This window comes from Centrocercus urophasianus, unplaced genomic scaffold (assembly GCF_019232065.1).
Source record: "Centrocercus urophasianus isolate 14NV4802_14NV808 unplaced genomic scaffold, USGS_Curo_1.0 seq_30, whole genome shotgun sequence".
NCBI lineage: Eukaryota > Metazoa > Chordata > Aves > Galliformes > Phasianidae > Centrocercus > Centrocercus urophasianus.
The window spans coordinates 12472991-12491506 of record NW_024884867.1 but is presented as its reverse complement, the minus strand read 5'-3'; the positions used below and the strand labels follow the sequence as shown (position 1 = coordinate 12491506).

Here is an 18516-nt window from a genome sequence, read left to right as displayed (position 1 = left end):
GGCAGAGCCGCGCCTACTGAGAGGCGGCCCAGGTGGCGTCACATCCTCATGCTGTGCTGCGGGGCGGGAGTGGGCCCTCCGCTCCAGGGGACGGCACGCAGCGTTAGCGCAGTCGTGGCACCAGTGCGGTTGTCTTCCCCACCCCCTACACTCCCCCTTAAACGTCCGATGGATGGAAGGAGATGTCTGCCAGGCAGCACTGAGTCACTCTGCTGGCGCTGCCTTTGTCTCGCTGAAGCAAAGCAACAAACTGCTGTCTGCAAACAGAACCCCCCAGAGCTCATTGCAGTCAGGTCTTACCGTAGAATACTCCTATAAGCCAATCCAGTGAGGTTTTCCTAACGCTGCCCTGTGTCTGAAGGAAGACACGTTTGACCTTCTCTGGAAAAAAGAATGCTTTAAAGTAATTTTGCTCCTCCAGAGCCAGTTCACCTCAAACAACAATAAAGGCAAAGAAAGAAGGCCCAAAGTCAAAAGTGTATAACAAACTGCTAGAGACAGGATACCACGTCCTCTATTTTACAGCTCTCGATCCACCTGGTCATACACTTTGCTATTGGCTGTGACTTGTTTCTGCCACCACAGAAACAGAGAGGAGAATTGTTAAAGACATAGCCAAGTGCTATTATAGCCTGTACACCTTGTGGTACACCAACAACTGGAACAGAGAAGAGAACTACTGCAGATGAAAGCAACATTCATAGTTTTTTGTTTATTTAAAACACAGTGATTGCAGAAATAATATTCTGGATTCTGGAAAACCCATAAGCAAAGACCATGCTTGATCAGCTCCTACTTATCCCTTCTTCGACCGTACTGACCCCCATCACTGACACAACTTGCAAGCACACCATGGTTTTAAAGACCAGAAGCGACCAATAGTTTTCTATTACATATCCTTGAAACAGAAAATTTCTTCACCTCATTAAATAAACAGCACTACCATCAGAACCATTACAACTCAAACCACTAGAAGTTTCCTCATGCATTATTAATCCACATCACTTGGAATTTTATGGTACATTAATAAACGTTATTTCTTCTCAGGTTCTCTTAGGCATAAAAAAAAGATCTTATGCATAACAGACTTCAATGAGAAACAATCATATTGAATGCTTGTGAGTCAATGTTTCACTAGCTTTCATGTGTGTGCAGCAGGAACCTCTGTGACAACGAGAAAGATACTCTTCTGAAACAACTTGTGTTACCACCACTTGAACACACATGCAGTTACCAACACTGTCTCTATTAACAGCCCATTAGAAATCCTTGTTACAAAGATTTTTGAAGTCTTGATTAAAACCACAGCAAACAGGGGAAAAAAAAAAAAAAAAACAAAAACAGCAGCACTTCTCCTCGACTCATCAAACAACACAGGAGAACACATAACTGAATGAACAAATTCTGACACATAACAGGTAGGCAAGATTTACTTTTCACTGACTGCATTTCAAATTCACATGAATACTTAAAAGGCTGACATTATCTATATTAAGCAAGAAAGAAAACTGATGGTTTCTGCCACCTTTCTGAAAGATCTAAAAGGCTCCAGACTGAAAGACCCAGACTGACACAGGCATGCTAACAATGTTACGGCATTTTAATAGTAAAACATGAGTCGGGATCTATCCTTACCTTTGGAAATATACCCACAGAAAACATGCAGTATAGAAAAACAAGAAAGCTATACTAGCAAAACAAACAAACAAAAAACCCACACAGCTCTTTGAAAGCTTGTTGAAGTAAAAAAAAAAAATACATATATATATTATATATATATATTATATTATATATATTAATATATATATTTATATATATATAAATATATAATATATATATATGCAAAAGAATTTTAAAAACTCCAGGTCCATTGAACTGGTACACCTGCAGGTTGCTATGAAAGTATTGATTCACTCTGTAAAACATAACCTAATTGCACACCCATGTTACAAAGCAACTCTCCTATTAATCATTTTTCAGCTTTACGTTCCTTAACATTTTATCACATACTCAAGATGACCCAATTTGACTTTGTGGGAATAAATGAGAGTGAAGCACTCTTGGCGTACACTGTAAAACAAAAGGAGAAATGTATTCAGACTGGAAACAGTGACGAGCGAAACTACATAGAACACAGAGGATGAAGAAGTACGGGAAGCGTACTTCTACAGATAAGAAATATATTTTACTATAAAGGCTTGTGCACACTTTCCAAACTGTTACAGAAACCTGTTACATACAATGCTACTTGTTCTAAGATTTGCCTCCATTTTTTTCTCAATGAAAATCAGCGTTGTACAACGCCTTTTAATCACACTAACAGCTTCCCAATTATAAGTTCCAGCCTGCCAATTAAAATATCACAAACAAGCAGAAATTTTAACCATGCAGAAGCTTAAGAACAGCATTGCCTAAACATATTGTATGTTCAAATACAAAAGTTATTTGAATTTCCTTGTCAGTTCTACAGTTGAAGGAACTGAAGAAAATTCAGTTTCACACCTTACAGCCACTACCATCTTTCCTGTATCACCTTCATAATTAGTATTCATTTGAATAGACTTTATCTACCTAGACTTTTTTTTTTTTTTTAATGCAATGAAACAACTTAAGAACATTTTCTTCTGTTACGCTACCATTAATTGTATGGTTCTCTAAAAAGACTAAAAAGAAGGGTGGGAAATAGAAGTTTTGTAAAACACCACAACTTAATTTAGACAGAAAGAAACAGAACTTACCCCAGTGATGAATTCCTCCTCAGTTTACAGGGCTGGCTTATTTGGCTCAACAGAGCAGACAGCAGCAGCTATAAAAGAATTCTGTTTCCAAAGTAGCTCTTGGACATTCTTCTTTCCTTTTCCTTTTCCTTGCTTTTATACCAAAAGAACCCAGAAACACTTGAAAGTGTGAGGGAACAAAGGATATCAGTAAGTGCCAGCTCAGAATGAGCAACTGAACACAGGTTGGAATTTCATGCCAAGATAAGCACGTGCCCTTACAGTTATTTGATGAGAGCTCCGTTTCCACCTAGGTCACAAGACATTAAAATGGCTGCAGTGCAGTCCTTGCGAATTGTTTGTCATCTGATGCCAGACCCGTAGCTGCAAAGTTCTTCATTCTGGGGAAAATCCCCCCCAACATCTGAGAAATCACAAAAGTCTGCTTTCTCAAAAAAAAAAAAAAAAGAAAAAAAAAAGCATGTGTGTAAAACACATTTTGTAGATCCTTAAGCAAATCACTCTTTAGCAGTACCACAAGCCTATCCCAATCCATTTTGCATGATAGCATTCAAACTCAGAAAAGCCAGGGGAGTTTGTGATTGGAGATTTGGCACAATGATTTTTTTTTTTTTAAATCTGGATGAACACTACAACTTTGTAAACTGTTTAATTCTTCCACTTAGACCACTAAATGATGGGCAAGAATTTGTTGCATATTTTAGCTACAGCCACACAGTAACAGTTGAGAGTATGCTTCTGGATGCTGAATGCTTTTTAGAACGGAACACGTTCCAGAACTTATAAAAGCCATTATACGCATCAAAATCTTAAGATACCAGGAGACCAATTGAAGCAGAACTATTCAAGAGAGCTGACTGCCTTACCCTTTTTGTGGACCCAGTCATTCCTGTAGTTAAATTTCTAGACTAAAGCAATTAAAGATTCTCAGGCTAGTTGAGTTCTCTACAGGTCATGTGCTGTTCTAGTATTTAATCTAGCAGTTTACTGTATTCCAACATGAGCTTGTAATTGTTACTATAAAGTTGCACTGAATTTTCAACTTGAGGAGAAGGAAACTTCCACAGTCATACTAATTTTAGAGTTTCTCTTTAATTCCAGCTGCCTTACCCAAACCGCTGTTGACCCACAAGAAACCAATTACAGAGTATAAGTGCTGTTTGCCTGGAAAGTAGCACTCTACCCAGCTAGCTCCTGCTAGGACTAAGACTGGATGAAGCGCAGATTTACTTGAAATCATTAGCTGCTCGGCATTGCAAGCTTAGCCATGAAGTGCTGACCAGCACAAAACGAAAGCATTACATAAGCACTAGGAGCATTCTGGCCTTCATTAGAAAGGTAGATACCACATCTCTTTGCCATTGTTATCACACAGTACAGCAAGCAAGAGACAACAATTGTTAGAATTGTGCCAACACTGTCTACAGTTACTGATTTTAAAACTTTCCAGGCTGGATGGGGTTTTGAGCAATCTAGTATAGTGGGAGGTGCTCCTGTTTATAGCTGTGGGTTGCAAATAGATGATCTTAAAGGTTCCCTTAAATCAAACTACTCCAGGATTCTATGATGAATTCTGTACTTGTTGGCATTTAAAGACAATTTGCCCCATTCAAGTAGAACATGATATGAAAGGTATAGCTCACTGCTATTGCTGCTAAATTAATGCATTTCATTGGAGAAAGCCTAGAAGGCTAACAGTAGCACCTCCTCTGGCATGGGACTACGCTTATGATTTTCCAGACCAATGAATGAAGCTACATCAGCGTGTGACTGCCTCCTGCAGCATTACCTCTGCACATGACAAAGTGCGCTGATGTGTCTGGTGAAGAGACCGCTACTCCCTTTTAAGTCGCTTGCTGAGCCCTCTATATTATGTGCTTTGGTATAAATTTCCCTTTTTGCTGCCTGGCATCCTTATTTATCAGTTTAAGATACCTGATGTGGCAGATTAGTAATAATAACCAGACCCCATCCCCAGGACACGAAGACTAGAGCCACACAATAGATACTGCAGATTTACATTTATAGTTGGACTTTTATAATAATTAAGATTAGCACAAGATTCATAACCATAAATTATACATTGTTATCTAAGTACATAAAATGTTAATGATACAGGTATTTGAAGAGCGGCACAAAACAGTATACAGCCTCATAGGCATTCTCAAAAGAAAGAGGTGGGTGGTAGACACCACTGATGCTACTGCAGCACAGCAGAACTGAATCTCTGAATCTTGTTGATTCAGATAGAGCTGACTGCCCATCAGACGAGGTCAGAACACAGTGTGGCAGGAAGCCAATGCCAGAACCAACTAAACGTGCAAATAAAAAGACAGGATCATTTCCCTACTACCTCATTATTTTAATAACATATCTCCCTTCCTAGTTCTGATACTGTGCTCTTGCACCTCAACAACTTTGGCAGGCCATATGCACTCCCACATTCACTTGCCACACACAGATGAAGTTTTCTTTAGTACCATTAAATGTCAACAACTAACATGGTCCCGCACTTGTTAAACAAAAAGGATCTGGGAAATATTTGCTCTCTGCCACGAGAAGATTTATTTTCTTTGAGTTTCAGATCTACTCCAGAAAATATAGAACAGACTCAAACAGCATCAAACTCCAACAGCACTAATGTCCAGAAAAGGAAACTTCCCCATTATTCCTCTAAACATTCAGAGCACAAGTATTAGAAAGCCCTTTTTTTTTTTTTCCCTCCCCACACACAGGACTGCAAACAAAATGGGGTAGTTGGATGAATTCGTTAAGGAGATGCTTCACTGAATTGTTATCAACTCTGCTACTTCAGCAGCTTCAGCTAAAGCTTTTTAACAACTTGGTACCACACAATTTCCCAGCTACCTTTAATGGGCTTTGCAAAAGAAAGAAAAATATGCTCTCTTCTCCCTGGCCTCAAGCAGTTATTGCTATATGGGTTAGTGAAGCAGTGCCTTAACTTCAGACAAGAATCTCACAATGTCATTAACAAAAGCTGCCTTTCAGAGGCTGAAATGTAATCGGACAGTAATCAATAAATAACAGTAACAGGCATCCTGTTGAAGTCTCCTCACTGAGCAGGGCAGCTAGTGTGTTAAGACAACAGGTCATCTGTGCCTTTAGGACCATCATACACTCCTCAGAGAAGTTAAAAAGGGAAGTGAAGAAAGAGGAGACAGTGACGGTCTGTCTGTCAGAGAACTAGTTACATATTGAAACCATAAACAGGTGGCTGGGTGAATCCTGGTGCTGTGTATCCATATGGAAAGTTTGTCTGGGGAGGTACTGCACTGGGGCCTGCTGTTAACATCAACTGCTGGCCTGGAAAAGCATGAGGAAAAAAAAAGAAAAAAAAGAGTTAGTTTACATACCCAAGCTTTCCTAATACTAGCTGTACTATGGGACAAGATTATGAGACTTTTCGCTAAAAATTGGCCACAGTGCAAGCACACATTAGCAAGTTACACTATTACTCAACATGCAGCAGAGCGGGCATTTAGGCCATCTGCTCTTGCTACCAGAAAACTAAAAGCAAGATAGGACTCAGATGAAAGAGGAATATCAACTGCTTTTGATGGTACAATAATGATGGCTTGTTTTGAAGAGACCATATTAAAAGCCAAACTGATACTTTAAACACCATGCATGGTCAGAACTGAATAGTAAAGCAATTCAAGCAATTAGTTCAGTCTGTTAGGTCTCAATCCAGAGAGTGCTACAAAAGATCTGAACACACCTCAACAGATTTGTTTTCATAACTAAGAGCACACATGCTTCATGCATATGTTAGATTTAAAGTTCATGTTTATATCAGACAGTGAACCATTCACATCCTTCCCTTACCAGCCACTTCTAGATGCTTGTTAGCAGAATGCCTCTTCAGAAGGGCTTCTAAAATAGCAGCACACTTGAGGACAGCTACATTTTTTTTTGGCTGCTTTTGTCTCAAAATGAATGAAATAGAAAGCCAGTCTGCCTTTCAGCTTGGAAGAGCAGAAAGCAGACACATTCCTCTTTGACAGGAACAGTAGGAGGAATTAGCATGCTTTTTAAGTTATTTCCGGAGTTGGGCACACCTTGGTATCCCCTCTCCTGTTACTATACTGAAAGCCTATTCCTAAGCTAGTGTTGTCAGCCATGTAAGAGAAGTAGGTCTTCAGCTGCACTTTAAGAGTGAGACGTCCCTTCAACTGGCACAGCTTTTCTAGCAGAGACAATGACTTCGCTAGCTTCTGGAAACCAGTGTACTTTGGAGGTAAGTCGCTTAAGTTACCTCCACAGAGAGACCAGGGTGACAAAAGGTTCTCAATTAAAGGCAAGTATCTCACGTACCAAATACTATTGGAGTAGGTTCAGTTACTTGCTCCTCTTCTTTCCTTAGACTTTCAGAAGCATCAAGATTATCCACCTACATTGAAGTGAACAGGAGATGTATGAAGGACTTGTCTAGGAACTGTACCATCACATGAGAGTCTTCATGTCTGGTACTGCAGCTATCAAGGAATCCTTTCATTATTAATGTAGGTTGGAGGCTGTGGCTGGGTACACACAATCGTGCAGACTGACTCCACATATTGTAAACCTGCCCTCCCAGTTTGCTTTAAGTTTACTGCAATTGCTGTCACGGGTAGCTGAAAGCAAACCACCATTACCTCCAAAAGTGCATGGTTTTTCATGGCGCTGTTCTATTCACTGTTAACTCAGTGACCTAGAAAACAAGCCAACAGATTGTAGTTCCAAGGATCATCTCAAACGGGCCTAATCTACAGTTACCTATTAACCTGCAAGCCCTCTTCGTTTCAAAAAGAGCACCAAGATATGCGCAAATATTCCATATCCATTAATATGTTATCTACAACTAGAAATCTGCGTTACAGAGTACTGGTTTAACTGCATTAATATTTACATAGACTCTTCTTGGAAGAAACTTTAGAGCTGTGTGTTCTAGTAGTACCATCTTCTATATAGAACCCATCTGTGAGAAACAAAGCTGTTAATGACAAAGTCTTTTGCCAAATGTTACAGTAGCACAGGAAACCTGAACACAGCTTTAAACTGGGAAAAGAATGAAACGGTGGGCAAAAAAGGCAACAGTACCTTCCTTCAGGTTTAAAAAGTTGCATATTCCATAGGTAAACCACTGAGAATGAAAGCTGCAAAGCCACAAAACCATACAAATTCATACCCAGATGCAGGCAGTACTAATATCCTGAAAAAATATTTCAGTTAGCTCAGTACTTCTTTTTGGCCTCCTTTCCCACTAAAAGAATCACATCCAGTATGACAAGTGCTGCAAAAGGTGTTTCTAATATACTTCAAAGAGGTTACCTAGTTCTTAACAGTTCCCTGAATTTTTGAAGCTTGCTCGTCAAAAACTTAAGCAGCCATAGGCCTTTAACTCATTCAACTTTGTCTTAGTTTCAGCTGGGATGCAATTGCTTTCTTCAGAGTTTCTGGTATGATGCTATGTTTTGGCTATAGGAGAAAACCTGTTGAAAACACACTGATGTTTACAGTTGACTGCTATACAGTGCTGTTTAGAGCTAAGGCCACTTTCAGTGAAAGGCCTAAGGAGCTCAGAGGGAACAGGATTAGGACAGCTGACTTAAACCAGCCAAAGGGATATTCCATACCATATGACATTAAGAGTTTTGAAGGGGATAGGAGTTTATCTGGCACTCTTCTGCTGCTCAAGGGGATTGCAGGGCATTAGTCAGGGGATGGTGAGCAATTTCTTGTGCACCACTTGATATATACCTACACACACACACACACACACACACACACACACACACACACACCTGTAACTATTTTCCTTCTCCCTATCTTCGTAAATAGTTTTAACCCACTAATTCTACTTTGTTGTTGGTTTGGAGTTGCCGTTTGTTTCTTGGTGTTTTTTTTTAAAAAAAAAAAACAAAACAAAACTGTCCTTCATCCCAGTGGGAGTGGGGAGAGTGAGCAAATGACTGTAGTGCTCAGCCATCTGCAGGGTTAAACCACAAACTTACAGCTGTCAACCTAACAGTTCTTTAGAATGACATTAAACATTAGCATTATGAATACTGTCCCTATTAATATGGGCCAAAGTAATTAAGGTCTACCATTTTCAAATGAGGTGCATTGTTGTACTTATGACCATTAATTCCCACTCTCCTGAATTAGTCTTTACTCTTTACAGCCCCAAAAGCACTAAGGACCTTGGAACAGAAGTTCAGTTACTCCCTCTGCTGGAAAAATCTGCAAGCGTGCTGAAAGCAGACACCGTGAAGAATGGACAAAAGCAGCAGAGGCTAAACATCTTTCTGGTTTGCTGCCTCAAAGTGAAGTTATTCAAGAGGTTTCCAAATGAACGCTATCATACTGTGTGTGCCTAGTTTCTTCTAGGGCACAGGCTAGCCTATGCTTTCAAATCTTTCTCTTATGCATTAAACCAAAGGTAAGTTCCAGAAAACATACACACTCCGCTGATAAACCAACAATTTGTTTTGGGCTTTTGAAGTTAGACATGTGACAAAATTTTAGACATACCACATTCAAGACCCATTCTCTAGTACTGTGACTGTAGTTAATTCAGACTAAATTAGTTCCAGTGTAAACCATTTTCACCACGCACATTTTCCTTCTGGCAAGTTACCCAGTGTTTAGTAAGTAACCGCTTGTAAATCCAACCAGCAATTTAAAAACCATGATCTTAACCTAAACCTTATATGGAAGAATACAAGTGGACTTCTGTGGCAAGTTTTCCTTCAGTAGAATATGAGGATGAAGAGCTTAAGATCGGTGCAAATCTTTTACTGATGCTTTAGGTTACTAGTCAAGCTCACAGTGCCTGGAAAGCTACAAACTCTAGAAATTTATATTTTAACAAGCAATTTGCACTTAGAATACATCATGTTATGTATTAACTTCTTTCATCTTACGAATGTCATCCTCCCTGCCACAAGGTATTTGTGATACAATAATCAGGAGTCCCAATAGTCAAGTCCTCAATCACTTGCTTCCATTTCCCATGAAAAAAGGGCAGAGACTGGTTGGATTTTCAAGTTATTTATGATCAGTCATCCTCATAGCATTAGAAATGAACAGAAAATGAGTTAGAGCTAAATGACACTGCTCTTCTGGCAGAAGCTACAGCCAGATTCTTGTAAGAGAATCCTAGGATATTGAGAAACACAAATGAACACAAAGTTAGAAATCAGAGTGTCACCTTATAGAGCAGCTCATCAACCTGCAAGAAAATTCAGAGGGGAATTCTTAACATGACTGATTAGAGGCAATTTGAAGAAATCACTTTAGATTACTGATTTCAACAAAATTCTTAATTCTGAAGATCTAAGCAACCCTAGAGCCTTTTAAGGAAGAATCTTAGTTTAATATGCTAGAGCTGTTTGAGACAAGCTTTTCTAGACTGCACATGATCAGAATCTCTCCTCTCTCAATTCAGGACTAACTACTGGTATCAAACTGGTATTGTACAGATTATGCACTGAAATTCTGTTTTCAATGAAAATTCACTTTCAGCAGTCTACCGTTATGGCTGGTGTACTGTTAGTCACACAGAAGCTATGCTTTCTGTAACAAGAAAACTGAGTGCTTTCACAGTTACATCAAGCAAAAAGTGATACTAGTTCTCTCTAGCAAATCTGTAGTTTAATCAACTACGGAGACATTCTAAAAAGTAGGCCATTGCTTATGTACCCTGTTGAAAGCAGAAGTTAACTACATCTCTTTCAAGTGCCAAGCTGCCTATTAAGAAGTGTAGCTATTTAGCCTGAAGTGACTGAACTCCGAGAAATTCCCAGAGGATTTAGCGTGAGGAATAATAACGCTCAAGTACTATGCAGAGAGCTTTACTCAGTTTGCATAAAACTAATCGTACAGCCAACTACAAGTTACAGTTTCTCAGCCTACGCAATACTCACTTTGGTGAGGTATTCTCTCATGACTTGGATGAAATAAGGCATTGCAAAGTCCATGATATTATGCCTCCATGCCAATTCAAGGACTACATCTGGGTGCAGCAAGTCGTAACATGTGAAAAGGCAGGCTGCAAAACATTCCTGCTTGCCTTCTTCCAGAAACCACTGAAGCAGCTTTTCTGCTAGTTCTATATCTTTGGATTCTGCAGCATACTGCATTGCATCCTGCAGAAAAGGACAACAGTTAAGCTTGACCCTTGCCTGTCAGCTTCTTGCTCTCCACCTTACGTACATGCTACTACTAGCTAGATGAGTGGGGTATCAGGCAAAACATGAAATTAGTCTTATATATCAACACGGTTGTGTTGGAGCTAAGTCACAACATAAGTGCTCAATTAAGTCCTCTTATTTTGAGTGAAAACTGTACAGATGCTATTGGTAGATATGAGTGATCTGAATACAGGATAACTTTATCAAATTAGATTTAAGATACAGATTTGAGATTACAAGCTATTCTATTCTAAGATTCTTTCCTTAAATTCCAAGCAAAGAGCTAAGATTTATTAGAACAAACTAAAGATATGAAGAGAACAGAATTCACTCAATTTCCTGAAGATCTATGCTTTGAGATCAGACTTTTCACAGTTAGGAAGAAAGGCTGCATTAGCTCACCTTATACAGATGGTCTTTCTTGCATAGCTCCACGCTCTGCTTCCAGCGGTTGTTACCCTTATACAAGTATGCTGCAATACGCCTAAATTCAATGAGCTCATGCTTTTCCAGACGCTGAGCCAAAGCTATGTTATCAAAGTTGTCATAGGCGTCAATGGAAGCTCTCAAACCCTGTTTGAGATAGAATTGTTACCCATGCTTCCAGATGGTAGTAGATGAGCACTACAGAAGAGAAGCATCCAAACATAGCTCACAAGTGATTAGGTTTTTCCAGCTGGATGTTGATGATATGGCTGGCTACAGCTTTTTTGCCATGCACATTTCAGGCTTTTGTCTTGAAGGTTGTCTCTAACATAACTGATATGCGCTTCATTTTCAGGTTATCACATTATGACTCAAGCCCCACCCATGCCCCCAAATGGTCTGATTCTACAACCCCATTACTGTTGTACTGCATAAGATCCCTTCTGCTCAAGGGAAACATGCTTTGTCAGCTTGGAAACAATCAAACTATGTCTTCATCTTTTTTGAAGAACAAGATGCGCACCTCAGAAGTACTGGTATCTTTTGTGAGGCTTACCTGATAGTCCTCCTCCTGTGTTAAAAGGTTGTTTAGAGCTTCATTAACTCCTTTATTATTGTGGTTCTGCACTGAACGCAAATAAGGCTTTACTAGTAGCAGCTGATTAACCTGGAGTTGAGATAATTTAATACACAATTAAACCAGGAGTATTGAGTGTCACAACAAACTCCCATTCATTATTACAAAAGTTTATTCCAGGATCCTTCAGAACTGCCAACATGTCATTTTGAGTTGCCAGAAATAAAATCAAATGGCCTCTTAGGCCAGTTATGCTAACTCTTCTAGTGCTTCCCATATCAAACTAGGGTTGGACTGCTTCTCAGTCCTTCATGCTGGAGATAAAACCACCTGACAGATACCAGCTCCTTCTTCCCCAGACAGAGGTTGGACTTTCTGTTTATCCAGTATCTCCCAAACTAACCTTCGAGAAAAAATTAACTGTCCTGGTGTGATCCAGTCGTGGAGATAATACAAGCAGAAGATCATTGATCAGCAGAGGTTTGTAGTCTAAGTAGAACTGCAAGGCTTTGTAATACAGCTCCACATTCGCCACCTGTGTGGTTACACACTAGTTAGTACTTCAAATACAAGTGAATTTAAGTGATCCAAACTAAGCAACTTAACTCAGTACAAAGTTCACCTGATTCTTAAAGGAGTAAGTTTCCTTCTACAAGCCAGAAGCTTTACACTTGCATTCAGAATTCTTGTTCAATTTTATGAGTGCTCTTTGTGTCATCTGCTTCCAGATGAAGTCACAACCTACCAGGAGTAGTCCAAACCAATACGAACTCATCCACTGTTAAGAGATCCTGGTATCGGCATCCCAGTAGACTTGGAGATAATGGGGCTATGTGTTGAACCCCTAAAGACTATGGTTTTAACCACTCAGTTTTATATATAGATAAATACAGTTTTATATAGTTTTGGTTTTTTTTTTTTTTTTGCCTTGAAACCTGTAAAACCAGTAAGAATAGGTACACAATCTGGAATGCTATCTAAACTATTCATTACCCCACTATTCTCCACTACATTCGTAGGACTGGTCACCCCAGTTCTCCCACAGCTGGAAACATTTGCAAAAGTCTCTCAAGAACTGTTACACCCTCTAAGACAGTGGTCATGTTATAGAAACTACAGAGGTCATACCTCCTGCCTGTGATCTATGATCCTGAACAGACCCTGAAAACACTGTCCTGTCTGATGCTACTCAACAGGATGTGAGGCACAACAGAAAACAAAGGATACAAACTTCCATTAACGTGTATTTATAAAAAATTTGTAAGTTTTGTTTTAACTACAGCAAGAAAAAGTAGCTTAAGCAAGTCTTTCTAAATGGGGATTCTGTTGTACATTTTTGCCACAGTTCTGAAATAATCTTTCAGTACCTTCATAGAATCATAGAATTAATTCAGTTAGCTAGTCATTCCAGACTGTCTCAGCTGAAAACAGAACACTTACCTTGGCAATTATGTCTTTAAACTGTCCTTCCTTCCAGGCATCGGTAGGATGATTCATCATAGTAATTATTGCATTGTCATACTCCTCATATTTGTCATAGAGGAATACAAGCTCTGCCCAGAGATGAGCCTGTTCTGCAGCTCTGAGCACCTGATAGAAGAAGAAAATAGTCAATCCAATTTACTGACATCTTCCTTTCTTCACTTGCACTCACTGATATCTTCCTAACTTTGCTTGCCATGTAGTTGCCGAATACCTTTGGAATATTAACTCTAGACCAGAAGAGCTCCAGATGTTCCCTCATTTTCTGGGGCTTAAATTTGGAGTATAAGATGGCGAGTTCAGTAAACATTCCCATGTGAGCACGCTCTAGGCCCAAAGCAGCTTCCAGAAGGGCAATCAATTCTTCAAAGTAGCCACGATCCTGGATAGTAAGAAAATAACAGTTAATTGCAAATTTATGGCCAACTACTACTTAAAGTTCAATTCAATAAACTCTCCTTCCCAAATGAGTTTTCTAAGACACTACTCCAGCGAGGCAATGGAACTGTAAGAGATAGGAAACTGAAAACTACCATCCTTACATTTACTATAAAAAAAATTGCACGCAACTATTGCAAAATAGAAAAACGTATTCAATTCACTTCTTTAGTCATTAAAGATCAGTCTCACAGGGTGTCAAGTTTTAGCAGTAACTATTTTATCAGCAGATATAACCAAGCAGTATAAATTTTCTAGGGCATAAACAGTGACCTAACCTGATAATAACTAATCAGCTCTTCAAGTTCATCAGCATGGATGACTATGTGCAAGCCACATATCTGTGCCAAGCGGAATTCTCCTCCATCCACACAGGCAAAACATACCTGCAATGAGAGGTAACAAACGGTGAGTGCACAGCAGAATACTGCAATGCTTACGTCGATTCCTCATATCAAAGAACAAAGTTGATTGACAAAGCTTTACCAAACTCAAGGTTTATTCCAGTTCCAAAAAGGTATTACTATAATTGTTCTATAATTAAGGTCTGTGCCATTCATTTCATACTGTTATAAAAATCCACCTTTATAATTTTGGGGAGGTTACAGTTGATAGATACAGACATGCTCTGTAGCTAGAAACAGTTAGCAAGCAGAGATCATTGTAGATGGGCATAAATAAACCGTTCTTTAAGTCCCACATTACTGACAGAGCAAAGGAGTCCGGTTATGCTCAAAAGCAATACCAGAACACATTCTATAAACAAAAAACAAGGTTTAAATTACCTCCTTCCAAGTCCTTGTGCTGTTGGCTTTGCGGCCACTGTCCACTGCTGCCTGATATTCTCCAAGGTGCACCAAGGTAGATGCCAAGCGAGCAAAGTTAGATACGTTGTTATAAAGTAGTTTTGCTGCTTCATACATATCCTCTTCATAGCAACGATCACCAACCTGGATTAGAAGTCCAAAGTAAGCAGGTGTAACAGTAAGAATCAAGTCAGCTAAGCAGCAAGTCAGATGCGGGAACAGTGATCAAGGCATACCTGCTGTATATGGGCATTATTAGGGCCGCTAATAAATTCCTCCAGTTCTGAGAGACGATTAGTTTTCGCAAAGGCAAAAATAAGTTCTGTCTCTACATAAGACTCTCTAGCCTTCTTCCTGGCCATCTGCAAGAACTTGACTAGGTCCTCCCAGTTATCTTGAAGAAAGAAGAAATATTTAATGCCCTCTATTTAGTTATTCTGTATCACTCCCCTTGCCCATGTTAGGAACAGTTTCTACTAGAATACTCCGTGATACAACCATTCACACTTGAGATAAGGTATTCCCCACTAAACAAGGGGCATTTTCACATAGCCATCAAATTCTGCCATACAGCTAAATCAGTACACTATACTTGGCTGTAATTAGGCCATAACTGTCTAAATTATCTCTACATAAGAGGTCTCTCTTCGATGTAGCAGTACAGACAAGCTTTTTGACAGGAATCTCACTAATCCATAGATTAGCTGATCCAATTTACTCTGAAACATATCTTGCAAATCTCAAGAACCCTTACCGTTTAAGGTAGATGAAATAACCCAATCCATATCTGAGCATCCTTAAGTTTGAGGATGATTTGGCTTACCGTTTCTATTAGCTGCTTGAACAACCTCCATGTAGGCAGATGGATCGTCTGCCTTTATGTAAGAGTCAATGGCTTCTTTTACCAAGTCCTTCTGCAACTGTGCTCTGGCTAGCTGGCTCCATACTGATGGTTCATTACATCTCTCTGCAAATTCATAAGCACGGTCTAAATTCCCAATGTGCTCAATCAGCACCTGTTTGAAGTCGAAGTTGCAAGTTAAAACAAAAATAATAATAATAAAAAAATAAAAATCAAAGCCTTAAGTTGTCCTTCTTCAAGTACACAGGTTGTTTTAAGCAAGCAATGCAAAACTAACAAACTAACTGCCTTTAGAAAAAGTTATTTCTATCCAGTAAAGTAGAGGCAGCAAGAATAAAACTCCTGCTGCTATAATTTCTCTTCTGCCTTGAAATCAGCATGCTGCCCTGAAGCATAATAACACCTGATACTATTCAATCCTCCTATCCCCTTCAGGTGCAAGGTTCTGAGGTAGCGACTCAGAATCAAACACAGCACACATGCAAGCAAGTAGCACATCACACAGATATTCTTAATTAGTTTTAACAGATATGCATCTGAAGTTATTACTTTGAATTTGTTCTGTTATTCTTCACACACATTCCCACTTCTCCTTACAATTTGATATCATACAGGAACCATACTGTTACATCTCAGAGATTCAAGTTACAGCTGCTCTGAGAGAATCAATAATATACTTCTTCCCATGTTTTCTATTACTAGCATTCTATACCTTTGTGAAGGAGCCACACCTCACCTGAACTGCTGAAGTATTAACATCAAATTTCCTGAATATAGCAAAGGCTTCTTCATACAGCTCATTACTGATGGCAATGTTTGCAATATCTGGAGCATCGTAGTTATCCAGTCGATTAATGTACTCCATTACACGAGTGCGGTCAGCTTTAATGGCAGTCAGGATCAGCAGATTCTGGAGATTCCTTTGGTTAACAAAAGGCATAGGCAATGCAAAATAACACCTACTTAAGTGACACGTATCGTACATGCAACAAAAGCTACATACAGCTGCTTGCTGTTGATAGCAACAACCTTTCATCCCCAGATTGATGAATATTGATATTTGCCTTGCAAAAGAAATGGCTTGCCAGTGTTGGTGCTGTTCTCTTTCAATAGGTCATTGCAAATTGAATAGCATGAATGAGCTTTATATTTAAAACACATAACATCTCCAATTCTGCTTTTTCACCTGACAATTCACATTTAGGAGTGTTTAGGTCTTAGATCCAAGAAACCCACAAATAAAGGATTTGGATTCTAGATGTGGATTACTTCACAACCTAAACAGACATACTAAATGTGCTAAATTTTGGGGGGGAAATGCTCTCTTCTTACCTGTGTTCACTGAATACAGAATTATCCAAGACAATTTTTTCCAGTAACTCAATTAATTCATTTGGAAGGTCTGCAGTCATGAAAGCTTTCACAGTGACAGAAACCTCCTCTGGATCCTGTGTCTCTGATAAAGCTGTTTGGACAACCTGGATTTGAAGGTGGGAGAGGAGTATAAGTCCTTCCAAAATGAGATTTCAGCGAGCAACAATACAAGGTTTCAGAACTGTCGTCCTCAGCAAGAAAGAGCTGCTTCTGAAGTGGATATGGCTACTAAAATCGCACTTTCAGAGTGCATAGCAAATGAGCTAGAGGCACATCACTCCATAGGAAAGAGCAATGTTTCACTAAGTTGTCTGAGCATGAAGTTCTGAGCTAATACCTGACGCTCAAACTCTTAAGCTTCCGCACAACTGAGACGAGGCCTCAGGGGACCTTGTGGGAGAAGCCTGTTACTTTAACGTTCCATAGTGGGTCTGAGTAATTCTTATACTGAAATAGCTTGTCTTTTGCAACGTACTTGGTCAATAAGCTGTCGCCTGAATGGGTTGTTTTCTTCTAGAACATTTGCCCAGAGATCAGGGTCCTTCCTGCGTACTAGATAGCGAGCCTCACTCTTAAATAGTGAGTTCTCATTGCATACCTGAAGGAGAAGATGCAAATATTAGAATTAATATTGAGGGTAAGTATCACATGACAAGGTTAACTAGCTATGAGTCAAACATTCTAAAAGACTGACTAAAACTAGTTGCTGACCAATGCTAATGCCACAATGTTCTTACCCAACCTTTGATTTGGAAGGCTCATGGAGAAGGTCTCCAGAAGAATTCCTATAGCTTCTCTTGATTTTGCCCGACACACAAACACTGTGACAGTGGTTTCACAGTAACTATCTGCTTCTGTTTGAAGTGAAGACCTGCAGAAGCCTGAAGAACTTACATTTTAAATCTAAAAAGGGTGTCACTTAATTGGGGAATGTTAATAGTGAATTGAGGAATGGTGCTTGTGTTTAAAGCCAGAAATAGGTTACATATTTGGTGTCATTAATTTTACTCTAGAATTGTTCAGAGTAGCAAGTGGCTGCGTTCCCCCTGTTAAAATGCAAACAAATGTGAGATTTCCTACAGAAGTGCAACAAGTAGCTATAAATCATGACCCTATTGGTGCCACTAGTTTATATTGCCATCTGGACGAGTACAAATCTGAAGGACCAGACACTTTCTTCTACCAACAGATCATATTTTGTTAGTACCAGAATTAGTTCTTGGAAGTACTTTGCTGTAAGAAAATTAGTAGTAGCTCACTTTTATTTTTCAATATACATTTATGAGTTGCCTAGTTACAGAACTTGAGCCCATTCCCAGGAAAGAGCAATGTTTTTTAAGTATAGTTCTTACAGAAGGAAGAATTTTCATACATATCCAGAAAGTTAAAACTTACCCCAGCAATATCTCCTATCAAAACAATTGAGAGCCACCTTCATATCCTGAAGTAAGAAACGAGCTGAATACAGCTAGCTACACATCTTAACTTTACAACTACAGAGAAGGTATCACTTCAAACATAGTTGCTTCAGACAGGGAAGCTCTCCCTTTTCAGAGGAAAAACTAGATAATACCACCATTCTAACCGACACAGTGCCAGTCCTGTCAGGAAATAACAT

At 39.3% G+C, this 18516-nt stretch overlaps 1 protein-coding gene across 4 annotated transcripts in view; it reads right to left on the bottom strand.

The window, feature by feature from the left end:
• Positions 1-5279: 5279 nt before the first annotated feature.
• LOC122165898 (clathrin heavy chain 1-like) overlaps positions 5280-18516 on the bottom strand; it is a 37847-nt gene continuing 24610 nt past the window's right edge. For 2 of the 4 annotated variants that reach the window (XM_042829288.1, XM_042829291.1), the window contains 15 exons: positions 17374-17496; positions 16857-17002; positions 16261-16444; positions 15486-15678; positions 14899-15056; positions 14642-14806; positions 14135-14242; positions 13633-13800; positions 13377-13526; positions 12340-12471; positions 11916-12026; positions 11336-11506; positions 10667-10888; positions 7074-7149; positions 5280-6062 (listed from right to left, as the gene is read on the bottom strand). In XM_042829288.1, the coding sequence (XP_042685222.1) occupies positions 5947-6062; positions 7074-7149; positions 10667-10888; positions 11336-11506; positions 11916-12026; positions 12340-12471; positions 13377-13526; positions 13633-13800; positions 14135-14242; positions 14642-14806; positions 14899-15056; positions 15486-15678; positions 16261-16444; positions 16857-17002; positions 17374-17496 (2223 nt within the window). In that variant the 3' untranslated portion in view covers positions 5280-5946. The other 2 variants (XM_042829289.1, XM_042829290.1) reach the window with 2 other exon arrangements.